We start from the raw sequence: 27985 nt of genomic DNA, 5'->3' as shown, positions 1-27985 counted from the left end.
GGGGCCACCCATGTGATATCCTGGTTGACACAGGAGCATCAATTTCAATAACAGATCTGAACCTACCTACAACAGATGAAACTATGGAAGTTGAAGGAGTTGGAGGAGGTATCACAACATTTCATAAAAGTATCCAAGTTCCACTACAAATACATGAAGATGAAGTCGTATGGACATCTTTCTGGGTGGGACCGAATTCACAAGGAAGCCTCATTGGCATGGACATACTTCCATTGTTGAACATGATCATCTTCACTGACAGTCGTCAAATCGCTACAACAGCTGGGATAATACCACACGAAGATTGCACATGTAATTTGAGTTCAGTTGGTGCAGCAAAACCAATCATCAGAGACTGGACCAAAGACGGTGTGTGGGGTCTTCTGTGCAGTTTACATCCAGAAGTTTGGGCTAAACACAAATTTGATTGTGGCAAAGCCAACATTGACCCTGTTGTTATTGAAGGGCCGACACATGCCCCTCATAAACAATACCCTATCCGACCTGAAGCAAGACGAGCCGTGGAAGAGATAGTGGCAGACTTGGAAGCTGAAGGGATTATCAGACAAACTTCATCAACCACTAATAGTCCTGTCTGGCCTGTCAAGAAATCGGATAACTCATGGAGATTAACCATTGATTACACAAGACTCAACAGTGTAACACCAAAACCGCATCCTATTGTGGCCAATCCTGCCACCATTCTGAATGATATTCCAGGAAATGCAAGAATTTTCACAGTACTAGATGTACTGTCTGCTTTCTGGTCTATACCTATTGACGAAAAATCTCAAGAGAAACTTGCCTTCACAGTGGGTGCAAAACAGTATGTCTGGAACAGACTCCCACAAGGACTTAATATTTCTCCTGTGGTATTTCACAGAACTTTGGATCAGTTCTTAACGGAGCAAAAAGCTGAAATTGAGAGTTCAGGAAGTGTTTGCCTCCAATACGTGGATGACTTGTTAATTGCAAGCCCAGATGAAAACAGCCACATATTTGCTCTGAATATTGTCCTACAAGCCCTTAAGAAAGGAGGATTCAAAGTCAACCCCGACAAAGCACAGCTGGCCAAAACCAAGGTTATCTACTTGGGCCAAGAAATATCTGTCGAGGGAAGGAGACTGACAACAGAGCGTGTGGAGGCATTACGGCAACTTCCAAAACCTCTAACAGTTACAGGAATGAGGAAAGTGATGGGACTTTTCAACTATTGTCGTCAGTATATTCCTGATTTTGCCAGCATCACCAGTCCCCTCATTGACTTGTACAAGGGAGGAAAGCCTGGAATGGAACAGATAAACTGGACACCGGAAGCTGAGGAAGCATTTACTTCAATGAAAGAAAAACTGACTTCAGCCCCAGCCTTGGGACTTCCTGATGGACGATTGCCATTTCATTTGTGGACCAGGGTGGGGAATGAGACGTACTCAGCAGTACTGTGTCAAAAACCAGGTGATCGATACAGACCTGTTGGATACTTTTCCACAAAGATTCCTGTTACAATGATTGGTCAACCACGATGTATACAAGCTCTCGATGGTGCCACATGGGCAGTGGATGCTGTGGAAAATTTGATAGGAGCACAAACAATCATATTGCATACTCCACACAGTATAGTGACGTTGCTGAACAACACAAACATCAAGACCATTACTGATGCAAGGAGAGCAAAATGGGAAGCAACTTTGTTGAACAAGGATTTGAGAGTGGAAATCATCAGAGACACATCCCTTAACCCTGCAACAATGATGATCGAACCACACGAGGGAACACCACATGAGTGTGAAAAACAAGTAGAAGAAGAAAGTCTTGGTCCTGTTAGTCCAACACCTCTTGAAAATCCAGACAAGGAGTTATGGGTCGATGGATCCAGTTACTATGTTGATGGAAAACGACATACTGGATGGGCTGTAGTGGAAGCTGATGGAAATGTCGTGAAGAAAGGAGCTCTTTCTGGGCATTTTTCAGCACAAGTAGCTGAGCTCATAGCACTTGCAGAAGCTTTCGAATTATCGGAAGGACAACGAGTCAACATCTACACAGATAGTCGTTATGCTTTTGGAGTGGTCCATGACTACCTTGCCCTGTGGAAAAAACGTGGACTTATCACCAGCAATGGGAGCGAAATACAACATGCTTCCATAATTCGTCGTTTGATTGCAGCATGTCACCTACCCAGAGAAGCAGCCGTGATCAAAGTAAAATCACATCAATCTGACAAGTCCAAAGAAAGTCAAGGAAACACGGCAGCAGATGCAGCGGCCAGAGAAGCAGCACTACTTCCTCTTACTCCTGTTACCTTGGTAAAGGAAAACACCGAAGATAATCCTGAGCTCCGCCTTCTGTCATATCAAACTGAGACAGATGAAGAGAAAGAACAATGGATAAAAGCGGGAGCGAAAGAGGATGATCAAGGTATCTGGAGAATTCCAACAGAACAAGTGGTGATGCCTATCGGAACAAGAAGGGAACTAATGCAGCTGTATCATGGAAAAGTACATGCTGGAGCAAAAGCAATGAAAGCTCAAATCAGCGAGACGTGGTGGTGGCCACGAATGATGAGAGACATTGATGATTACTGTAGAAGATGCTTGATAAGAGCAATGGTTCTGCCTCCTGATGCTCCGCCGCCTGCGGGAACAGGAGGAGACTCTACTTTGTTCCAAGAGAAGCTACGACGCTATCTCACAATGCTGGACAAAGCAATCAAAGACAATAATAAGAAAGTGCGAGAAGCTCAACAGCAATGGGATGAAAAACATACCACTACTGACATTCCACACATTCCTGAGTTAGGCAGTTTTGTTATGGTCAAACGTATTCCCAGGAAAGGTTTAGAACCTAGGTGGGAGGGGCCATATGAGGTACTCTTAACAACAGATACAAGTGTCTGCCTAAAAGGGAAGGGTGTAGGAACAGATAGATGGTATCATTGGTCACAAGTTAAACCTTGCTTAGTGAATGAACAAAATGATGAAGGCTTAGGACCTGAGATTGAGCACTGTTCACTCATTAACTTTGGGAAAAAGGAGTGATGATTAATTATTTTTCTGCTTCCATTTCAGGAATCAATTCCATTGACATTGATTAGAGATGGTCGCAAGTTATTCTCGATACACAACGACAATGGTATGCTTGTTTTTAATTTTACTTGGCATTTACCAAGGAAGCCAAGCTTTATGGACTCCTCGAGTTCAAGAAATTACTCGGAATGCAACCCTGAAATCTGGCCAACGTTTTACCCTACCCTTTATTTCCAGATGGGGATTATGGGATTGGGTGCCACGTAATGATAAAGACCTTGCTAAATATCGAGTGGGCATCTACGGTGGATGTAACTTTCACCACCAATGTTACAAAAGCAGAGTAATTTGGCCGGTGAAAGATGGGGGGTATACCGGTAGTGCTCAAAGACGAGAAATTTGTTCAAAAGAACAATGTGAAATTGTGGGGTTAAACCTCATAACATCTACTGATGTGGAAATTAATTTCATTTTGAATCGTACCCACATGCTTACAATATGGGATTCATTAGCCCTAGGCTGTATCTATCCCATAGTGTTACCATGCGAGGGGTTTCTATGGGATGCTACCTCCAGGACAACTAGATTCAAGGGAAATTACATACGAGTTTGGCATTCGGAAGATGCGAATGAATATTGTGAGACTGAATTAGAAACTGGGGAAATTGGACGGTGTTTTTATCTTTCTGCGGGAAAGACAAACAAAGCTAAAACATGCCCAAGTACAACTATTGCACCAGCTCATGGTATATTGCTAGCAAAGGAAACCAAAACCTTGATAAACGAAGCTCATATGGTGCGACAACGCATTAATTATAACTTGATGTCTCTTCTTACTGTTTATGATCAGTCCTATTGTGGAAATTTCACAAAAATTAGGAGTTGGTTGGAAAAAGAAATTAAATATTATACCTCTAAGGATCCTCTTGGAAGTCGAAATCGCAAACCTCGAAGTATATGGGGAGACATAGCGGGGGTATTTGGCTCTGTCAATTCAATTAGTAATACTGCTCAGCTGAACCAATTAAGTGAGTACTCTCAGTGGGTGGGAACAATGACCGGCAAAGGACTTACTGAGACTCTTCAAGGTTCTCTACATATTATAGCAGCGGGTCAGCATCTTAATGACGCAGCGAGGGAATTGGCAGATGCATTAGTGAAATCGTCTAATTTTGAGACACATCGTGCAGCGTGTTTATTTTTGGCTCAGAATTTGAAGGATCAAATGGTAGAGGATATTCAGGTTATTCGGATGGGTCAAGTTCCTGAGCGAATAGCGGAATCTTTGTTATTGGTTTTTGGAAAACAACTTAATTTGACTTCTGCTAAACATGCTCCATTAGTTAAAATCGCAATCAATGAAGATTCGTTGTCAGGTTCTGGAACATTACCTTTGATTATGGTCTGGCCTCAATATGGGAAACGCAATATTATGACAGTTAGACGATTCCAATCAATGGGGGTTAGACAAGGAAATTCAGTAATTAGATTGGGAAGGAATGGATATTGGGCTGAAGGTGAAACACCAATGATTTCTACTACAGACTGTTGTATTGAGGAACATGAGTGGGTAATTTGCTCATGTTCTACGATGTTTAGTCTGTCTCTTAATGGATCTGCAGTTTGGGAAGTAGTTCCTTTAGATCAAGCCACAGGTGCATGGCAGGTGTCAGAAGCACAGTGGTGTATATTACATGACGGAATAAATGAAAATATGATATACGGAGGAAAGCTATGTCCAATTCCTTCTGATCCATTTTGCGTTGAGATTCTCTATCCTCTTCAATTGGGTGGAATTCATGTTCCACATGTACAATTGTTGCAGTTAGATCCACAGTGGTGGAATAATGATTTGGTGGAAGAGAGGAATTATGAACTCTTTGAAATGGTCAAGAGAGTTAAAGCAAGCGTTAAGGCAGCTCAAGAGGAGGGAATTCAAGCAATGGGTCATGTTATCGTAGCGAATGGAGTAGCTAAATTGATGTCTGAGAGGAAATTAGCTCGAATTCCAGGGAATTTAACATGGTTGGAATGGATAGTTTTGACTATGGTAGGAGTTTTTGTGTTTCTGTTAGTAATAAAACTTATCATATATGTGATAAGAAAGAGAAGTACCAAACCTTTTAGATTGGTTATTACTAACAAAATGGATAGAACCGAGAATGGAAAATTCGGAGTGAGATAGGAGATTTCATACACTACACTACTTACAAAACACAACCTCACAAACAATGAACACCCGCTTACTGATTTACAACCCCAAGGGATAGGACCCTTTAACATCAACGTTTATTTTAATTTCTTATTTTGGCTCGGAACTGGAGGAGTTAATTAATTAATGAGTCCAGGCACGGGCAGAAGACTTTTTTAGTTTTTCTTTTCTTAGATGATTGGGGTTCATTTTAAATGCTTACACATAGATGTTAAATGACACATAGCATACGGGGACATAACATGGGTTGGGTTTTTGTTTGTTATTTCTTTTCTTTTCTTTTCCATTCTTCTGTTCTTTTATGTCTATGTCTTGGTCTACTATTTCTCCTCAACACTATCACTTCAATAGGTTGGCCACCTGGAGATGATGGTGTGGAACTGACGGCCGTAGTTCCAGAGGAGGGACTGAAGATTCACAATCTCATCATTTAATGTTGTTTTTAGTTTTTTTTATTGTTTTTATTAATAATTATAATCATTAGTATTATGCATGTGATTTACACTTTTCATATACATTTTTTATACTTTTCATATATATTCATAATCATTTATAATCTACATTTTTATGAATCAAACTTTTCTGAGTTCTGTATGTGGAGGACTTTTAGAGTTTGGGGGACTTGGGGGGAAGTTGAGTGTATTATGTTTCTTTCCGTGGAGCAGAATATACATTTCGGTGATTGATTGAGAGCAGATGTTAGTATATGTACTGTGTAAGTTCTTTGTTTGAGACAGAGAGAGGAAAAATACAGAGAAGCAGAAGGACGATCTTTGCTGGTCCACTCTCTCTCCCTTATGTCTTATATAAATTGGTAAAATAAATAACATATATTGGCAGAATGACTGGTGTCTTTTCATTAAATTAAATAACAAGGGGAAACGAAGATTTTAAATCTACAATCTCTTAATTCATGGAGACTCGTAGCTTTTTCTCAGGAGAAACATCTGAGTTCCACTACACTTCCATTCTCAATTTGCTCACCATTTAATGTTGTTGGTCAAATAATTGAGATATCAAAGAGATTTTTTTTTTTTTTTTTACTATGGGAGTGCTAAACAAGTAAAATTATGATGCACAATATATTGGCCACCATTTCGGTATCGGCCAATATATGTTCATTTTTAATGTTATCATTATCGTCCCAATAAGAAAATTTGGCTGATATATAAATTAGTTGATTATTTCCATCAGCTGAAGACACTGAGGTTTTGAATTGCTTGAAATATGATTGGAATCACTTCAAAAAAGGAAGAATTGCAATATTAGGCAACAAGACTTTCATATTAGGCAACATAAAAATAGAATAAGAACATTATAATTGTGTTGTTGGGACATGGCTTTTAATGGTGAGACCTTTTTTTTGTAATCACACTCTCAAATTATATACATATTTGGATTTAGATTTATCGGCCAATATTTTGGTTATCGGCTTTCAAATAAAGAATTATCGGTTATCTGTATCGGGCAACATTTTCATATACCTCAAATTAATTACAGTTTTTGCATTAATTAAAAATATTTTTTAAATGTCTTTTTGTTTTTATATAGTAAAGCCCACTCTACTAAACAAAGAAATCTAGTAATTCTAATGCCACAAGGTTGAAACTGTCGCAAAAAACACTAATGCCAGAGTTTTGTAACTACCTAAAAAACTCCCAACATTACATAATTTCACATTACATTAAGATTGGGCTAGTTTTGGCCATGATTGGGAGGCTTTTGAATAGCAATTGAGCAGGTTTTGTTACGTAAACCTGGCAACCCTGGCTGTGATGCATGATCCTTGTCTTACCATTTAAATGTCAGAGTCATTGAGAAAAGAAAACATTCACCGCCAACAAAACTTTCCCTCTTGTTGTTTCTTTGGCACCATTAACGACACTGACGCAATAAGAGAGTGAGCCACATACTAATAACATTCTTGCACTTACAAGCTATTCACAAAGATACAATAATTACTAGTTGTGTTCCAGCCTCTTTGTCCCACTGTTTTTATCCAATTTTGAATTTTGCATCTGTATTGCTTTTCACAATCAAGTGTCAAGAAAAAAAGAACACAAGGCGCACCGAGTTGAGAGACTCACTCCTGACCTCTGAGAAACTTCAGACTGCTTGTAAACATAAAACGAAAAACTTTAACAAATATGCACATAAAGTGAGTGTATTAAATTTCACGCTTTTGAGTACACTGTAAATAGAAGGTATTTCAAATTAAACCATTTTGTTGGCTTAAGCGCAATTGTTTGCTTTTTTTATTCGTTTTAATTAAATTATTTTTACACAGTACACACAAACGTTGTTTTTATAACAAAAAAAAAATAAAATTGTCCAAATAAAAATTACTATGTATTATTATAATAATTTCAAAACATTATATACTACCTGCTCATATATATTATGTATATGTATGCCAGTTACATTTTTAAATAATTTTAAGAAAATTCAAAAATTTTCTAATATTGTTTTAAAAAAATTAAAACAATATTACTTTAAATTAAAGATTTGAGTTTCTGCCTTCAATTATTAAATTGTTTAAATTAATAATTTTTTGCTACCTGTGATTTTGTGTGTACATTTCTGAAATATATAACTTAGTTACCTCTGATAACAGATCACTCTAAATTTTAATGTGGAGCTGCCTTGAAACGATGTGAATTGTGAAAGGCCCTATACAAATAAATGTAAATTGAATTGACCTCATGTGGGTTATATTGTTCTGCCCTCATGCAGGAGCGTGGCCACAAGTGTTGCTGCTGCCACCCTAAAAATTAGTTTTGCCACCCCAAAGCTGACCAATGAGTCAGTGACACAGCTCATACTGATGTAATGCACAAACAATTTTAGGTTTTGGTTTATGGAAGGGTGTCAACTTAGTCAACTTATTATAAAAGAGTCAAATTTAATAAAAGATTATCTTGCCTCGATTAGGTCCCTATAAAAGCACATATCGAATATTAACCATGTCTGATATTATTTCATTCAGATAAAGTCGCATTTCTGTCCCTGCAGTTGGCTGAGTGTAAAAGGCTAACTGAATTTCACAGACTGGAGGGCATGCTGTGCCCTTGCAGTATAACTGAAGTGTTGAGAGAAGAACGCACTCTTGTCCACAGGCCCTGTTCCACAATCAAATTACTGGATATGCTTCTGAAATTAGTGAGGGTGCTCTAGTAGAGTGCAGATGTAATGTCTAAGCATGCAACCAACCACCATAACAGGAATAGCAATGTACAGTGAAAGATTTACAAGATTTAAAAGTTATTACTTTTACAAATAGTCAAGTCAAGTATATTTACAGTATATAGCGCTTTTCACAATATAGATTGCATCAAAGCAGCTTCACAGTATCAATCAAAACATAATAAAAATGTTCGTTTCTTAGTGGAAAAACATCCACGTTTGGTAGAGCTGATCAAGGGTATTACTGATGGATTAATTAATTTGAATATCTCCAACTTAGCAAGCCAAATTCAACAGAGGCAAGGAACCGAAAAAGTGACCATCAAGTGACCTAATGGTGTCCTAAAACTCCAACCTAATGGAGGAAAAAAAAAACCTTGGGAGAACCCTGGCTCAGTCGGGGGCCAGTTCTCCTCTGGCGTTTATGAGCTAGTGGCTGGATTTACGTAAAATTGTAAGGTAAAAATGTATATGAATGTCTCTAAACAGACTTTAAATGCGAACCTGTGATAAACGCTGATGGCGTTCACATGCGCATTAAGAATTGAATCTATAGTTGTGCGTTTGAATATATGTGCGTAGTTTTGTAATTCCCTACAAAACCATGCCTGAGCAAACTACTTGTCTATAAATTTAATACAGAATTTATTTTATTTTATCACTTCGGTGTAGGTATGCGAAACAAATTTGACAATGCTTTATCTGTAGAGTGGGAAAGGGAGAGCCTAATTGCAGCAGCATTTCAAAAAAATAATATTTTGATACAAACATTCATATATTTTATATATATTCATATATTTTTTGCATCTATTTTGATGCATTTATGTCTAGTCAATTGCCATGGTTACCAATATGTCAATCACTGCAATTCCGAGAGTGAATCCTGCATTTATATGTGGAAGTCCCTTCTGAATTCTTAGCAGGATTAAAGGGGTGATGTACTGAGAAATCAAATTTTCCTTGAGCTTTTAACATCTAAGAGGTCATCATATTATAAGAATATCCTGTAAGTTTCAGAACTGAAAACGTCCTTACTTATTAGTCCAATAAAAGCTTTTATTGACACCAGTCGCTCAGCAAACGACTCGTTTTTCAAAGTGGGGCACTATGACGTCAAAGAGGATAAAACACCACCCCCGCAGAATATGATAAACACCTACTAGGCCTACCTCGTGATGACAAACCGGATCGAGCTACCGAGCAATTCAAAATATTGTGCAGTGCCTGGTTGTGGAAGAAGACAATCGCTGCATAAGCTTCCTCTGGATTCCAATAGGACTGCATGGATAAACTTTATTTTTAATGACGTTCCAGCTGATGAGGGTAAAACATCGTCCGTCTGTTCGCTTAATTTCACCGAGGATTGTTTTGTAAACAAGACTGGATTTGCAGACCGATTAAGAGTAAAGAATGGTGCTGTGCCGTCTATATTGGATCTGACAGGAATTGTGCAACACACGGACTCTGGGTCGAACATTTTACAACATTGGAAGTTTTCAAAACAATTTCCCACAAGTGCACCGACGGGTGAGGTGAAACTCATTATAATATGCAGAACTGTTATCCACTCACAGCAGTGGGCGTTTACTTCCAAGTCTTCAGTGCGAGACGCCCATAAAAACAGAGCGTTTTTCAGCTAGGCTCAAAACTAGGGTACAAAATAGCCTATTACTTAATGAAGTTTTGTTAATAACTAAGTTCGGGAGGAGCACGTTCAGATAATTAACACGAGTGGACGGCAATCAGCAATCAGCAACCAATGATAAGAGGGTATATATAGACTCAGCAGTCTTACCTCGATCCATTGGCAGTTTGCAGCATTTGGCCATGTCCGAATCTAGCTCTTCCTGTTTTCGATAGAGAATCTTTCGTCCAGAATTAGGAATCTTTTCCGCAACCCGGTATCATCCCATGGGCGTCAGGCCAAACAAACGGGTCATCGCCACCCCGGGCGAAACATCCGCAATCTACTTCCGCGGTATCTTTAAACCGGACCATTCAATAATTCCTGCCGTAGAGATATGGACAAGGCAATGCTGCCATCTTAACGCAAAGGAATGGACATTCCTCCAGCGTCGGCCGTCGCAACAGGCAGTAAGTAAGTTAAGCCACGCTGCAGATCCAGTCCCGGCTGATCCACACTCTCAAACATCTGCCGGGTCAACTCTGTGAGTGCTTAGCTGAAAACTTTCGCGTCCCTGATTGAACTTCGCATCGCTTCAATCGTTGAATGTCGAGCATTTACGCTATCCGGACACTAATTGTGATCAATATAAATAGTTTCTGTACAATGATTTGCGTTCCTTAAACGCGATGCTTCTTTATGGCGTAAAACTCACACGTAAACAGTAGGGCTGGGAATCGATTCGAAAAGAATTGATTCCTCGATCCCAAAAAGAATCGATTCCTCGATCCGAGGCGTTAGGAATATAGAGTCGATTCCAAAGCTAGGAATCGATTCCATTAACAGGAATCGACTCCTCTTTTAAGATTTCAGAAGTTCAGACCAATTCTAACCCGCAGCTTCACCATTTGGTTTACTAATCCAGAACGAACAAATCGGCAGGGAACCACCCTTAGAAATGACAAATAAATAAATGAGAAACAACGGAGCTTTTACACTAGGCTTGTTACGGTGAAATGCCATATGGTTTGTATCCTGTGTTTGCAGCGGTCCGAGCGCATTTGTCCCCGACGCCCCCCGCAGCGTGGGTCCGGTTCCACATCCAATTTAATTCTATCGAACCTTGGTGCGTTCGCGTGCATCTTATGTCATTGCAAACAGGCACGGCGCTCGATGGAAAGCAGAACGTGGGTAAATATTGTGTATTTATTTTTAGTAAAATTGCTTCTATTATGCGCAGTTAAGTGAACAATACAGGTTTATTGTACGTGTGTCGCATAAGGTGGTTTTCTGCTGCTTGCAAACGGACCCGTAAGAATACAGTGGATTTACAAATATGTTGCTCTGATTCCACGTACAATGCTCGAATACACTGCAGGCTCACTCTCGCTCGTATCCAGGGTAATTCCTCAACACTATCATCCCTTACTTATTTAACTGAATACATCACAATAAGCTAAAACGCATGCACAGGATACCTTATTTCCTGAACAAGGGCGCACCCGAGTCCGTGCTGGGTAGTCAGTACTACCACCACCTCCTCCAGGTAGTCTCGGGTCCGGTACCCCAGTGCGCACCCGGTTCCCATAATGGCGTTCACATTAGCGATTTTTCATGCGAACCATTCCCCGTTACGGACTTAACTGCCAGGGTGAAAGTTCCCTAAGCCATTTTAAAACGTTAATAAAGATGTGCATAATCCTGCAAAGATTAAATCGCCCCTCTTTTTCGCATCTTTGTTTGCGCTCAAGAAGATGATAATCGGCCAGCCAGGCCCCAATCTACTTCCCGCTTTTGCTCGGCTTCACACCACAGCTCATTTGCACAGGTACGTTTCTCCACTGCCCAGCAGTGACGTCTACTCTGCTCCCACTGAAGCTCTGTTTCTCCGGCTAATTTTCTATACTGCCCCAGCAGTGACGTCTCCTCTGCTCCCAAAGGAGCTCCGTTTCTCTGACTAATTTTTCTACTCTGCCCCAGCAGTGGTGTCTCATCTGCTCCCACAGGAGCTCTGTTTCTCTGACTAATTTTTCTACTTTGCCCCAACAGTGATGTCTCATCTGCTCCCACAGAAGCTCTGTTTCTCTGACTAATTTTTCTACTCTGCCCCAACAGTGATGTCTCATCTGCTCCCACAGAAGCTCTGTTTCTCTGACTAATTTTTCTACTCTGCCCCAGCAGTGATGTCTACTCTGCTCCCACAGGAGCTCCGTTTCTCTGACTAATTTTTCTACTCTGCCCCAGCAGTGATGTCTACTCTGCTCCCACAGGAGCTCTGTTTCTCTGACTAATTTTTCTACTCTGCCCCAGCAGTGATGTCTACTCTGCTCCCACAGGAGCTCCGTTTCTCTGGCTAATCTTTTCTACTCTGCCCCAGCAGTAATGTCTACTCTGCTCCCACAGGAGCCGTGTTTCTTTCGGCTAATTTTTCTACTCTGCCCCAGCAGTGATGTCTCATCTGCTCCCACTGGAGCTCTGTTTCTCTGGCTAATTTTCTCCACCGCCCCAGCAGTGATGTCTCCTCTGCCCCCACAGGAGCTCTGTTTCTCTGGCCAATCTTTTATACTCTGCCCCAGCAGTGATGTCTCATCTGCTCCCACAAGAGCCGTGTTTCTTTCGGCTAATTTTCTACTCTGCCCCAGCAGTGATGTCTCATCTGCTTCCACAGGAGCTCTGTTTCTCTGGCTAATCTTTTCTACTCTGCCCCAGCAGTGATGTCTACTCTGCTCCCACAGGAGCCGTGTTTCTTTCGGCTAATTTTTCTACTCTACCCCAGCAGTGACGTCTCATCTGCTCCCACTGAAGCTCTGTTTCTCTGGCTAATTTTTCTACTCGGCCCCAGCAGTGATGTCTCATCTGCTCCTACAGGAGCTCTGTTTCTCTGAATAATTCTCATATGAGCTCTGTTTCTCTGGCTATTTTTCTACACTGACACAGCAGTGATGTCTACTCTGCTCCCACTGGAGCTCTCTTTCTCTGACTAATTTTTACTCTGCCCCAGCAGTGATGTCTACTCTGCTCCCACTGGAGCTCTCTTTCTCTGACTAATTTTTACTCTGCCCCAGCAGTGATGTCTACTCTGCTCCCACTGGAGCTCTCTTACTCTGGCTTATTTTCTACACTGCTATAACAGTGACGTCCCCTCTGCTCCCACTGGAGCCCTGTTTCTCTGGCTAACTTTCTACACTGCCACAGCAGTGTCGTCTCCTCTGCTCCATCTGAAACTCTTTTCTCTGGCTAATTTTCTTCACCGTCACAGCAATGATGTCTACTCTGCTCCCACAGGAGCTCCGTTTCTCTGGCTAATTTACTACACCGCCACAGCAGTGACGTCTCCTCTGCTCCCACAGATGCTCTGTTTCTCTGGATAATTTTCTACACTGCTCAAGCAGTGACCTCTTCTCTGCTCCCGCAGGAGCTCTGTTCCTCTGGCTTATTTTCTACACTGCTATAATAATGATGTTTTCTCTCCAGTACATCACCATTTAGAATTATTATTCCTGCTAAAACCCTTAATTGATTATTTCCTCTGTCCAGCAAGCTTGGTCTCCAAGCTAACGTCGCACGCATCAAAATTTATCCTCCAAGCGGTATCTCCCAGGACCCTTCAATCCTATATTACCGCTTGGAGGTAACATAAAGAAAGGAAACGATAAATATAACGTCTCTTATAACTTGCCTTCCCCCGATTTTTCTCTTTCCAATCAAATCTTTTATCTCCTATTAAAGGTTATTTGAGCGGCAATCCAGTTTTTCCCATAAACTGTCGTACGGCACTACTTCTGTGGAGTTAAACAATTCACAAACCCTGATTAAAGGGATCCAAAGATCCCAGCCCACCCGCCCCCGACTCCGGACACCCCATAACACTGGAAATTCTCATTAAATGTATTCGGCTTTCCGCATAAGCTACCAGCCCTTCAGTTCCACTCACACACTCAATGCCACGTTTAAATTACCCTTTTTCGTTTTTCTTAGACACTCAAAAAACCGCCATCACTTTATGAGCAGAGTGAGTGCTTTCCCAGAGGAGCCCTTACATTTTTCTCCTTCATCCAGCGAGCAGTTGGTCTCACAGCGGATGCAGTGTGAGAAAAATCTCCTGGGCAAGCACTCAATTTTTCCACTTTTCAGTTTTCCTTCTTCCATCCAGCGAGCATCGGTCTCACAGCGGATGGAGTGAGAGCTTTCCCAGTAGAGCACTTAAAATTTTCTCTTTCATCCAGCGAGCAGTTGGTCTCACAGCGGACGGACATGAGAAAATTTCCTGGGCAAACACTCATTTTCCCCTCTTGTCAGGTTTCCTCTTTCCGTCCAGCGAGCATTAGTCTCACAGCGGACGGAGTGAGAGCTTTCCCAGTAGAGCACTTAAAATTTTCTCTTTCATCCAGCGAGCAGCTGGTCTCACAGCGGATGGAATACGAGAAATCTCCTGGGCAAACACTCATTTTCCCCTCTTGTCAGGTTTCCTCTTTCCGTCCAGCGAGCATTGGTCTCACAGCGGACGGAGCGAGAGCTTTCCCAGTAGAGCACTTAAATTTTCTCTCTTTCATCCGGTGAGCATTCGGTCTCACCGTGGACGAGAGTACGAGAAAATCTCCTGGATAAGCACTCATTTTCCTCTTTTCAGGTTTCCTCTTTCCGTCCAGCGAGCATTGGTCTCACATCGGACGGAGCGAGAAAGTTCCAGGTAGAGCACTCATGTTTTCTCTTTCATTTCAGCGAATATTTGGTCTTACAGTGGATGCAGCGCGAAAACCTCCTGGACAAGTATACAACAACCACACCTTGTTCGCAGTCAACAAGGGCCATCAGTCCAGGCAGTGAGCCAACATCACGGGCCTCCCTGACCAAGCATCCAGGCCCCTTCTCGAGATGCCAGCCCGCCATTTCTTGGCACTCTTTGGGGGGTCTTTAGTCCGGCGGCTGTCCTCTGCTCTTTAGCCTTTTGGGGGGAGTACTCTGGGTTCGGGCAGAATTCCGAGCACGGAGCCCTCCCTCCGGACAGCACGCCAAATACGCATTGAATCTTACTCACTCAAAATTATATGTAAGTGTGAACTCGTGAAATGAAGTTTTGTTAATAACTAAGTTCGGGAGGAGCACGTTCAGATAATTAACACGAGTGGACGGCAATCAGCAATCAGCAACCAATGATAAGAGGGTATATATAGACTCAGCAGTCTTACCTCGATCCATTGGCAGTTTGCAGCATCCCTCCTCCACCCCTTCTCCACACTCCTAGTCCTGCACACTCCTCTTTCTAAAAAATCACTTGCATACGGGGGGAGTACTCTGGGTTCGGGCAGAATTCCGAGCACGGAGCCCTCCCTCCGGACAGCACGCCAAATACGCATTGAATCTTACTCACTCAAAATTATATGTAAGTGTGAACTCGTGAATTCGTTTTGACGTTTTTGAATGCAAAAACCAAGCGAACGTCATAAGTTGACCTCAGACAACAATATAATAAAATTTAAAAAGCCAGTTCATGACCCCTTAAAAAACAAAACTTTTATTCAAATCTGAATAGATTATATAGCCTAGAAAGTGCACAAAAAAACAACGCTCCCTTTATAATCACTAAAAAGCAGTCATTCATCTCAGTTCATCACGATCTCACAAAAGTAATCCAATAAAGTAATTTTGATTAAAGTAATCATATTATATAATCAATAAAGCTATCTACACTGCACAATGAATCTCCTATTTACAGAGTGTCTACACTTTGTTAAAATGAGAGCATTCGCGAGCATGCAGAACTTAGCACTGTACAAAAACTCTGGCGTTTTGACCGGTGAGAAGATTTTGAGTAACTTAAACACTTCTGCGTTCTTCTGCTGCCATTGCGTTTAAGACATCAACAGACATGACTGTGATTGGATATATTGCTCAACACAACAAAAACACTTCGTAAATAGAAACCTTTGACGCTTCCCTGAGTACAAACACAAATATGCACTGGAGCCAAGCATACAAATCTGTTCCGCCAATATACTATTATTATAGTTTCAACTGAGGGTGCTCTTGCTTTCCATCGAACAGGACCTGCTTGTCAGACAGAAACACAATGTACAGAACAACTCAATGGTGCATCCATTTTCAGCAACAGTATTGTATTCTTCATGTAGATTAGATCATATTTAAAGGGATAGTTAGGTAAGGCTGTCATCATTTACTCACTTTCATGTTGCTCTAAAGTTATGCAGTAAAGCAGGGTTACAGTGTAGCTTAAATCCTAATTAGAAACACCTGAAGCAGCTAATGGAAGTGTTCTGGATTACTTGAAAATTACAGCCAGATCTGTTCGTAGCCCTTCAGGAGCACAGATCCATATTGTAGATGAATCAAACTTGATGTGCCCTATCCTGGCTAACGCCAGACCAAGTATCATTGAGAATGAGACGTGATCTGGAAACCACATGTTCATTTTCTCATATTTGAGGCGTGGTTTATGAATGCCCAGAGCCGTATTATTGGGTGCTACGAATGTCTATCAAATGCGCCTGTACGTAACTCATAGCCAATAGTTTCAATGATAGCAGATGACATATGTAGAGGGACAGAAAATTAGACGAGGAAGAAGACGATGGGGGAGAGATTTATGTATACAAAGGCTGCACTGAAAGGTAACTTCGCTGCCAAGATGGATCCATAGATATAAACAAACTGCTTCGGTGTGTCGCATTAACGTCGTCATCGTCTTGCTACTCCCTCCCCGTTCTGTGATTGGTTCCCTATCCCAGGCGAAAATTTGGTTTGCTACCTAGCATCGTGAATAAAATCGCACTGTGACAAGGCAGCATGGGGAAACCCAGGCTAGATGTGCCCAGTAATTTTTAGTTAAGAACTGTTATTGTCAAGTGTGTTTTATTGTTTACCCTTTTAAATCTTTATAAAATACAGGCATCATTCCTCATAATATAGTATAACCGGTTTTACATACCATGGCAAGCCTCGTAGCCACCCCTCATTCTGCTGCAAATTGTCAATTTTGATTTACTGACTTTAAAAGTTCACTCTTAGGTAAACTTGATGACAACTTACTCAGAGGAAAAACATGCAATACCCAGTCCACTTTATTTCAAATCGTCCAACAAATATGCTTAATTTGATGTCAAGGGTTTAAATGCTTCTTAAAAGTCATCCAATTAGATTTTACACTGCAGCATAAGCATAAATTAAACTGTCTAAGCATAAATAATTAACATTAATAATAAGCATAGCATACAAATACATTTCAACAATTAGAACTACTAGAAGCACATGGTTAAAAGAGGAGGTTACAAGTTTCCAGTGTACAGTACGATAGATAGCCTGAATGTGTGCCAGGACTGATAAGCTTTAGTTTACTGTATCTGTGACTTATCTCAAAGAAAGCCGAGATCACGCTTCAACACAAGCCGACAAGAGGGGTCTGACACCTCCACGCCCATTTTATCTCATACAACAAAAAAACAAACAAATATGATACACAAATGAATAAAATGATTAGTAGTAATAGTGACATACTATGTATGCGCTGTATTTGCGTGCGCTTGTGTACGTGAGCGGAGCCGGAGGGGGAGGGGCTGCACGTGAACTCAAATGTTTACATTGGATCTCATACGAAAACTACGTGTGTAACATTTCTAAAATTATGTTAAATGTGCTTAACAACACAAATAGTGCTACTTGTTGTTAAAGCATTTATGCATCGTGTTACATGTTGTTGTTTTTTTTTTTTTACAACGGCCATTCTTCAGTGAGTTTAACAGCTGCAAATTGTAAACTCTCCATGTGGAGAAACGATTGGGCTGGTTTATCACGAGGACTTGAGTAGTACTTAAATAATTGTTAAATACAGAGTTTTGTTTGAGCCAGTCGACTATGCAGGGATGATGAGACCATTAATAACCTCGAGACGTACCTGCTCCCGTCGTTTCTGCCAGCGGCCGCAGGGGCTTTCCTCCAAGATCTCACTCTCATCTTCTTCACTCTCCTCCTCTTTCCCCCCGGACCCCGATATGTTCTCTGGAACGGACATAGTCATTTTACCCTTTCGTGCTGCTTTGACGGCTCCTTTAAGACCAAATGAGCACGCAGGACCTCCTGAGGCTTGCAGCGATGTTGTAGCTGCAAACGTGTTTCATTGAATATAGAAGAGTGACGAATAGGCAACCGCTGGTCACGATTTCAAGTTACAGTTCCGCCATCAGTAAAATATAAATACTGCAACAGGCCGTTAAAACGACACAATTCGCGAAAAGCGTTAAAAAAGCAAGGCAAAACATTCACTGTTGGTCAATTTAATCCCATCCTTACGAATAGCCTACTTAGAAAAACGATAAAGCTACTGAAAGCAGACAGCGTCGTACGTGAGAGACGTGGGTCGCAGTCCAGTCCACCCTACACACACTCAGTGTTGAACACTAAAGAGACAGAGTCAGTCCTATAGGCATCATTTCATCTCCGTCCAGCTTTCCCGACTGGCTGCCGGAGCTTTGTGAATTTCCCCTTTTTAACATGCTACCGTAAAGCGTGTACAATATGCACATAGAGAAAAAATTTAGTATCCTGTGCCATAAAATTTAGTGCATATCAGATTACTCAACCCCAGTCATAATTTACACAGTGCAAAGGGTGATTGGGCTATAAATGGCCTACACTTGTAAATTACAATACACGTTTTGTAATGTTAATTTAAAATGTCACCGTTTTGTACCTAGCCTATTGAGTTCCTTAGAAAAAAGGGTTCAATGCGGTTTAATATGTAGAACCCATAGGGTTCTTGACTCAATGTTTAAAACCCTTTATGCCAAAAATATATTTTTTTAAATGAGAATTTGTAATGCATTATTTGCCTTTATTATTTATATAGTCTTTCTACTGATGGAGTGTCTGTGAGCTGTTTCATAGCATATAATTAAGATGAAAACATTTTTAAAAAATAAAATAAATAAAGACATTAATTCATTACAACTATATATTCATAAAATTATCCCATGCCCTTAAAATGGCGAAGTGCCTGACAAAACCCTTTAATTTCGAAATAAACACTTTTTTCTAGCATTGCAGGTAAACTGTAAATGAGAAGTCAGGGTGCAGTGGGTGTGAACATTGAATTGTGTATGTGATTTAGTATTTCTCAAGTCAAGGCTTGCATGAGTGTTGAAACTAGTATTTACCGTAAATGGAGTGACTGGGTTTAGACTTGTGAAAACTTCCCACAGACTCTTTATACCCTTTCTTAAATCACATACGATAGCATACATCAAACCAAGTGGCATATAAACACACTTGACAAAAAAATTCTGCTTTAAATAGCCTATATTTATTTTCAAATAGGACTCTTCAAATGTTAGTGGAACATGTCCTGAAGTGGAAGTGAACTGAAGTGGTTTCTCTTCTAAGAAATTTGAGATACACTTTATACAGTAGGCTATATGCACAAGAAATGACCTTGAGACTAGCTGTTTAAAAGTAAAATTACAGAAATTGCTTAGAAAAGGGAAGTTAATTCTGAGAAAAAGGTCTTGCATAATTCATGTGTGGATAAATGCAATGACACATGTCCACATTTCTGTATATATATTTGTACTTTTCTACCTCTCACACTCTTTCTTTCGAAATCCAATGAGAAACCAATGCTTGTCTAGGTGTAGTATGAATGCATTTGTTGCTAATGCACCAATCATCAGCAATTGTACTTGAACAAGGCATTGATAATTTTCTTTTAATGCATACATGAAAATACTATTTTTTTTTACCACATTATTTCTTCATTCAGTTCTCTTCTGTTCGGTTATTTCACCAAGCTTCCCAACAGCTACATCAGTTCTATTTAATTTATTTGAATTATTTGAAATGATCCTCATCTTTTTTAACCAAAGATTTCTTTCTTAGAAAAGCACTTCTAGTAAATCCCCCCTGAGGTAACAGCTCTTCTGAACAACTTATTTTCCTGCGAGTGCATGACTGTCTGTTCTCTGTTTATTTTTGTAAATAGAAATTGTACAAATTTTGTCAGACATCTCTTACTTGATATTTTGTGCCACCTGCTGGTAAAGTTGTGTAGTTATAAAAGAGTATGGATACTGAATCATGCTCGTCGATCATGATTACTTGTTTTGGTTGTGTTTCATTGTACAAGCTGTAGTTTTTGTCACCTGAACATGAATAAGACATTTACAATAACCAAGAGTATACAATGAAGGTTCTTTAAGGCAATTCTTTAAATTTAAATATAATGTAACTTCTTGACTTGAACAATCATCTAGCCACACTAGTCACATAACAGCTCTGGAGATTAAATGGAACACACTGGAATAGCTAATTGAGACCCTACTGGATATAATTTGCCGGTGAAGTGTTTTTCAAGGACGCGAAATTTTAAAATATTAGTGTTATTGTGTCACGAAATGTAGTTCAGTCGAGAATATTGTTGTTTAAAGCTCAAATCTGTGGTTTATTTGTCAAGATAGATACAAAATTTGTTCCAGGTGATCACTGGGCGCTCAGCGGCTAGTCATTCTGACGTTTCCCACGGGCTCTGTGTCTAGGGGTTAAACATGAGCTATTAATCGGCTTGTGTATATCTAACGGGCGATCTTTGGTCTCATTAATCTATAATTTGTTCCCTGGTAAATCATTTTGGCTGAGGGTAGGCTATTCAACTGTAATGTTGTAATGTTAGCCTGTTGACTTATGTTTGACTGAATCTTTAGGCTACTTACACTTTAATAATGGCTATTATTGATCAATAAACTGAAATTTAAAAAAAAGAGGGTTATGTCATTTTATTTTATAGCCGTAAGACTATTTTAATATATAGCTTTGCCTATATATGATATATCACCAACACGTCGTGTATTTTTTCAAGTATGGGATGGGAAAAATTTCATATAATAATAATAAATAATTTCATATAATAATTTCATATAAGAATTTCGTATGATCATCACAACCAGACTGTAAAAGATCACAACAGAATTGACGTAGGCCTGTGACGTGTGCAAAACTGTTCCAATTCTGCTCTTCACAGCTTCGGGCCCTTGCTTAAAAGAAGACCTTAGGGCATAGTGTGGATATTGGAACAGGGCCTAACACTCTAACACACTGCAGAACATGAAATTCACAGGGAGGAGTCGGACCAAGATCCAACTCCTCCCCCCTCACACATGCCCAAACCTACCCAACTCCGCCCCCTAATCCCTAAACCCAACCCTAATCCTACCCTCTCCACCCCTTGGATCTTGACCCCGAGTCCGACTCCTCCCCGTGGACCTCATGTAGCCTACTGCCAAAGTATTGAGGTGCTACTGCCTGACACCGCCAGTGGAGGGCACCAGAGCCCGTCTGAGGGCACTCAGTTTAACAGCTCGATGATCTACGGCATCTCGGTTTGGACAAAAAGTGTCGTCTCCAGTCCATCAATGACGATGGGTGACACGATTTTTGAAGAATTAGAAGATTTGATGCATTTTTCTGTCGCCGATTTACCCGCTCGTGGATATGCAGTGATGGAGGAGATCCGACGACAAGGGAAACTGTGTGATGTTACCCTAAAAGTATTGTGCTTTTCTTTGTTAGGGTTAATTTGCTAGTGAAATGCTAGCCAAGTAGCACCTGGCTGTCAGCATGGTAGAGGCTAGTGATGTTACACTGTTAACAGAAGGAAGAGCTGTAATGTCAGGTCGTTTGCTAATGTGTCTCATTGCATACATTTCTTAAAATTGATCTTTCTATGTTTTTTTTTTATACATTTTAAAGGCGATGTATTGCAGTGTTATTTGTTAGCATGTACAGCTAACATCCTTATCAGCTTTATATTATAAACTACTTAATCACGGAAGAGGAATACATCCTCCTATTACTGCTATTTCAATATGTAGAGAAATTATAAACGGCTTAGGTTGGAAACTCTCCTTCTATGGTGTGTTTAGCAGTTTCAGTCATTAAGTCATTTCCTCATGTTTAATGTTTAACTACGTTATATTATTAAGCTGAATCTAAACACCTGTGAGAGCTGGATATCCAATTTATCGTAAACTGTTTGGCTTATTGTAAACTACAGTTGCTAGCTATTTATTTTGTATCTATCTAATTATTTTTTAAACTATTTCCCCCCTCCCAAATAACAATTTATATGCAATAAAATACTGTACATCTTGACATAACTTGACAAAAAAAAAAAAAAATCGTTTGAAAATGTCATTACTTTTTTGTGAATTAGCTCTGTTGATGGAATTAATTAAAATATTTATGAATAATTATAATACTTTAATTATAAGAATAATGCTCTTAGTAATGGCTGTTTTAGTTGTATTTTAAAGCTTGTTCTAAACATTTTTGAGACCCCATAATGGGTCCCAGCCTGCCATTTGAGAACCACTGGTTCAGATTCATTATAATATGCAAAATTCAGCCTACTTTAAGTCAAGTTAAGGTTTATTTATTAAAATCATCTCAACAAAGCATGCAACAGTACTTGCAGGAGCAGAATTGTAATTTCTGGAGCTCAAAAGAAGAGAGGTGGAACTAAAAATTAAACCTCAAGATATTAATATGAAAGTGTGTTCTAGGAACATGTCAACAATGAAAAAAGTGCACATTTCTTATGTTTTCTACATCTAATATATATCCTGTGCTCAGTCTGTTGCATCATCAGCCCTTTATGTGGGTCACTGAGAGCAATAATCCTATTTATCTCTTTCACATGACCTGCTGTACGCATGTCTTTGCTGACTGACACCTGGCTTATAGTACATATTACAGATCATGCTGAGGTTTATGGTATACTTTCAGTACATCAGGTTTTCTTAATGCCTGAATGTTCCATTTCTCTCCACATTTGCTGCTTCATTCAATACAATTTCACTTGGCTGTTCATTTTTGCCCTATGTGGGTGGAGGGATAATAATGTTTCAGATTTTTAATTTGGCACCGAATGTCACGTTAACAACACTGAACCAGGACATTTATGTATAATGTGTGTATGAGATGATTTCTGACCAGAATTTTTGCACCCGTCTGTGTGTATGCAGGTAGGAGAGCACAAATTCAGTGCTCACAGAATAGTCCTTGCTGCTTCTATTCCGTACTTCCATGCCATGTTTACCAATGACATGGTGGAATGCAAACAGGATGAGATTATCATGCAGGGCATGGATCCCAGGTGAAGATACAAAATCAATCAAGATCTCTAGACATGGTCTTTTTTGTTTGTAAGTGTATGCTAATATTTGTATCTCTGTTTTGCCTCTAAACAGCGCACTTGAATCCCTAATAAACTTTGCCTACAATGGACACATAGCCATTGACCAACAGAATGTCCAGGCTCTCCTGATAGGGGCCAGTTTCCTGCAGCTTCAAAATGTCAAAGATGCCTGCTGCTCTTTTCTACAGCAGAGGTACTGCTTAAACAATTATGATTTCTTCATGACATATAGTATAGATATAGAGCTAACCCTTTACAATAAGGTTGCATTAGTTAACATGAACTTAGAATGAACAATACTTCTACAGCATTTACTAATCTTAGTTAATGTTCATTTTAACATTTACTAATACATTTAAATATTTTATTTTTAATTTTTTAACTAATCCACTGTGAACGTACATAAACAAATGAACAAGTGTTGTTTTATTAACTAAGATTAAAAAAAGATTAATAAATACTGTAACAAATGTATTGCTCATTGTTAGTTCCTGTTAGTTAATACATTAAAGGAATAGTTCACCCAAAAATGAAAATTCTGTCATTTAATCAGACCAATTAAGTAATAACTGTGAGAGGTCTTTCTCAGGTTATAGAGTTATAAAGATTATAAAAATGAGACATGAAAGTGATTCACTTCACAGATCATTCTAGACTTGCTCCTAATTAACAGGTTGCATCCAAAGAATTGCCTTGGTGTACGGCAGTTCGCAGAGACTATGATGTGCACCACACTTTACGACGCAGCCAACATCTTCGTTCACCAGCATTTTGTGGAGGTATCTTTGTCCGAGGAGTTCCTGGCCCTTCGGCCGGAGGAGGTGTTTGAGCTTGTGGGCTGCGACGAGCTCAATGTCCAAGCAGAGGAGCAGGTCAGATTCTAATGACTAACATAAAGTGACAAGAACAGGATGGTAGAGAATGATGGATGTAAATCACACATTTTCATTGTTTCACAGTTTTGGGTGTTTTCTTTAATGAGATACTCTAAAATTAGAGAAAATCTTATATATTTTTTTGTTTTTAGGTGTTTGAGGCCGTGCTTGCTTGGGTGCAACATGCACGTGAAGAGCGTGAGCCACGGTTACCAGAGTTACTGTCTAAAACCCGACTTCCTCTATGTCGACCTCAGTTCCTTGCTGACCGAGTCCAACAAGATGAGCTTGTACGCTGCTGCCACAAATGCAGGCATGTTTCTTTCAGATAACTTATGCTCCATAAATGGACCTTTTGGCAAAACACACACTATTTCGAATCCAAAAGTGAATTTTTGTAGATCCAAATCTACAGTAAATACATTTTCAATACATTATCTAAGAGTACTATTGTACTTCAAGTCTGCATGAAACGGTAGTTGTGATTAGTATTTTCATGGCTATTGTGATGTACTGTATTACTGACTGAGTCTCTAACAAGAAAAAAGTTGCACGGGACTTTATTTTGGTCATCGGAAATTGATTGGATCATTGTTGTTTTCTATTACGATCTCATGTGAGTGACAGGTTATCTTGCCCTTGCACCAAAACAACATGTCATCAGAGAACAGATTATTTTGATTAAAGGGATACTCCACTTTTTTTGGAAATTTGGAAAGGCTCATTTTACAACTCCCCCAGAGTTAAACAGTTGACTATTACCGTTTTCAAATCCATTCAGACGGTTTTCTGATATTTAGAAGAATATCAGTAACCAGACAGTTTCTGGTCTCATTGACTTCCATATTAGGAAAAAAAAATATACTATGGAAGTCAATGAGACCAGAAACTGTCTGGTTACTGATATTCTTCTAAATATCAGAAAATCGGCTGAATGGATTCGAAAACGGTAAAACTCAACTGTTTAACTCTGGGGGAGTTGTAAAATGTGCCTATTTCCAAAAAAAGTGGAGTATCCCTTTAAGAGCTATTTTGATTAAAGAGTATGTGGGCACATGAATTAAAAAAAGAATTTGCATAGATAAATAATTTATAATAAATACTTCAATATTCCATTAAAAAAAGATCAATTTTGATTTCATGGTGACTTTATGGCTGTATGTAATGTAAGTAATAATTATTAGGTGGCTGATGGCTGAGACTATGTAACATTTTCTTTAGTAATACTTTTGAAAGGATGTAGGGATTAATTATTTTGTGAATTGTTTGTGCGTTTCCAAAAGTATCCATGCATGAATATGCATTTGACCTTTAATCTAACAGGGACCTTGTAGATGAGGCAAAAGATTACCATCTGATGCCGGAGCGACGGCCGCACCTCCCAGCATACAAGACCCGACAGAGATGTTGCACATCCATCGCAGGTTTAATCTATGCGGTCGGGGGCCTCAACAGTGCTGGTACCTCCTCCTTCAGACTGTCCTTTTAGAAACCTAGTTACTGTCAAGTGTCAGTTTTTGTTAATAAGTCAAAGTTTTATGCACAGGTGACTCATTAAATGTCGTGGAGGTATTTGATCCAATTGCAAACTGTTGGGACCGATGCCAACCTATGAGCACAGCCCGCAGTCGAGTGGGTGTTGCTGTTGTGAATGGGCTGCTTTATGCCATTGGTGGTTACGACGGTCAATCACGGCTTAGAACTGTGGAAGTTTACAACCCAGAAACTGACACGTGGACCAAAGTTGCTAGCATGAATACTCAACGCAGGTAAGAAATCGTGAAATTGTAAGGGGAAATATATTTAATATATTATTTGAAAAGCTATTTGAAGCTAGCCTGGCTAACGTCAGACCACGTATCATTGACATTAAGATGTGGTCTGGGAACCACATGTTCATTTTCTCGTATTTGTGGCGTGGTTTACGAATGCCCAGAGCCGTTTATTGGGTGCTACGAATGTCTATCAAAAGCGCCTGTACGTAGCTCATAGCCAATCGTTTCAATGATAACAGGTGACGTATGTAGAGGGACAGAAAATTAGACGAGGAAGGCTGCTTAGAAAGGTTACTTCGGCCATGTTTGATCCATAGGTATAAACAAACTGGGTGTGTCGCATAGACGTCGTCATCATCTTGCTACTTCCTCCCCGTTCTGTGATTGGTCCCCTCGCAGAGGCGAAAATTTGTTCCATGATATCCAGACTATCTAGCAGCGTGAATAAAAATGCGCTGCAACAAGGCAGTATGGAGAAACCCAGGCTAGTTTGAAGCTGGATTTAAACCGAGATTTTTAGATACATGTGATGTGTGCATGTACATGTATGTATATCTGATACTTTTTGTCTATCATCTCTTCTTTCTGTATTAGTGCAATGGGAACAGTTGTTGTTGATGGTCATATATATGTCTGTGGTGGATATGATGGCAAGTCCTCTCTAAATTCAGTCGAGTGCTATTCCCCAGAGACTGACAGGTGGGTCATACATTCTTTAGATAATGTTTGGGCTGTCACTTGATTCATTTGTAATCAGCATTTTAATTAATGGAAAATATTTTGTTGAAAAAAAAAACAAAAAAAACCCAACAAACTAAGAAGCCTTTTGCTTTGTTTTTTCGGAATTAGAATGTGTCTGATTAATGTGTGTGTGTCTTCTGTTACCAGATGGACAATAGTTACAGAAATGAGTGCAAGCCGCAGTGCTGCTGGTGTTACTGTGTTTGAAGGCAGAATATATGTTTCAGGCGGTCATGATGGTCTACAGATCTTTAACACAGTAAGTGAACATCATAATTCAATTGGCAGGATATAATTTACAAAATACTACAATTTGTAAAGTTGTGAATACTCCTTGTTGCCACTAGGTGGAGTACTATAACCAGCATACAGCATTATGGCACCCTGTCGCTCCCATGATAAACAAGCGCTGTCGGCATGGTGCTGCAGCCGTGGGCAGCAATCTGTATGTGGCAGGAGGTTACGATGGCTCTGCGTTCCTCAGTGGAGCAGAGGTGTACAGTTCAATAACAGATCAGTGGAGCCACCTAGTGGCCATGAACACTCGACGCAGCCGCATTTCTCTAGTAGCCAACTGCGGTCGACTCTATGCAGTGGGAGGTTATGATGGACAGTCCAATCTCAGCTCTTTGGAAATGTACGACCCAGAAACGAACCGCTGGACGCTTATGACACCGATGCTTTGCCACGAGGGCGGGGTAGGGGTAGGCTGTATACCCTTACAGCCAACTTAAAGCCACATCTCCCTTAGCCCAAAAGGATTTTGATAATTTAACATAAAGAAAGAAAAGTTTTTGTACTGAATAATCTAACGAAATGCACTCATGATCCTTGGTTCACATGTTTGCATTAAGAGGTACCATTATTCAGGCTTTTATTCTAAGAAAAGCCTAAAGCAGATATGCCAGTACACCTTTAATGGTGACATAATCCTGTTCTGTTCTTTTGACGAGCAAATGTAGAATTCATACGTACGTTCAAAGACATTGACAACAACTGGGCCGCACTTCTGCTAAAAAACGCACTTTTGCACTGTTAACAGGTAGCGTCAGTTGTGGGCCCTTTTAAGCATCAGTTGTATAACTAAACTGGAAGCCAATTTAGATTTCTAGACAGGTAAAAGTTAACCACTGTTAATCCATGCCATAATTGGGAGAAAGAGTATAATCAAGTGGGTATGATTAATGAGGATAAAGCTGTTTTTAATTCTATTTTATCAAGATTTTTCTCACTTAGAAGTACTAATCAAATGTTATTTGGGATATTGCTCGTAATGAATGTTGCTGTTTTGCAGAACATGATAGAAATGTGAGCAAAATGTGTCTGCACAAAACATCTGCTAGATGTGCCA

At 39.9% G+C, this 27985-nt stretch overlaps 3 protein-coding genes and 1 long non-coding RNA gene across 6 annotated transcripts in view; 3 read left to right on the top strand and 1 right to left on the bottom strand.

Moving 5' to 3' along the window:
- The window catches only part of nrbp2a (nuclear receptor binding protein 2a), a 50798-nt gene extending 32266 nt beyond the window's left edge, over positions 1-18532 (bottom strand). Inside the window, exon 1 of one of the 2 annotated variants that reach the window (XM_039676475.2) lies at positions 17955-18532. In XM_039676475.2, the coding sequence (XP_039532409.2) occupies positions 17955-18077 (123 nt within the window). In that variant the 5' untranslated portion in view covers positions 18078-18532. The remainder of the gene's footprint in view (positions 1-17954) is intronic. The other variant, XM_039676476.2, reaches the window with a different exon arrangement.
- LOC120488914 (uncharacterized) lies at positions 2452-5531 on the top strand. The gene has a single exon (XM_089131211.1). The coding sequence runs from the start codon at positions 3097-3099 to the stop codon at positions 5209-5211; it is 2115 nt and encodes a 704-aa protein (XP_088987337.1). The 5' UTR covers positions 2452-3096; the 3' UTR covers positions 5212-5531.
- LOC148981454 (uncharacterized) lies at positions 11728-15076 on the top strand. The gene is made up of 2 exons (XR_016168552.1): positions 11728-11873; positions 14768-15076. It is a non-coding gene; the product is annotated as an uncharacterized LOC148981454 (long non-coding RNA).
- Positions 18533-21406: 2874 nt separating the features above from the next.
- klhl18 (kelch-like family member 18) lies at positions 21407-27378 on the top strand. Of its 2 annotated transcripts, none has more exons than XM_039677065.2 (10): positions 21407-21594; positions 23071-23201; positions 23296-23436; positions 23917-24115; positions 24271-24431; positions 25442-25578; positions 25665-25887; positions 26488-26592; positions 26782-26893; positions 26982-27378. In XM_039677065.2, the coding sequence occupies exons 1-10, from the start codon at positions 21409-21411 to the stop codon at positions 27366-27368; spliced, it is 1782 nt and encodes a 593-aa protein (XP_039532999.1). In that variant the 5' UTR covers positions 21407-21408; the 3' UTR covers positions 27369-27378. The 2 variants fall into 2 exon arrangements, with proteins under 2 accessions (XP_039532999.1, XP_088987336.1); XM_089131210.1 differs by having other exon boundaries at positions 21436-21575.
- The last annotated feature ends 607 nt before the right edge of the window (positions 27379-27985 follow it).

Source organism: Pimephales promelas, chromosome 5, assembly GCF_988280905.1.
Source record: "Pimephales promelas chromosome 5, fPimPro1.hap1.1, whole genome shotgun sequence".
Classification (NCBI taxonomy): domain Eukaryota; kingdom Metazoa; phylum Chordata; class Actinopteri; order Cypriniformes; family Leuciscidae; genus Pimephales; species Pimephales promelas.
Note: the sequence above shows the minus strand (reverse complement) of the source record. Positions and strands in the feature narration are given on the sequence as shown.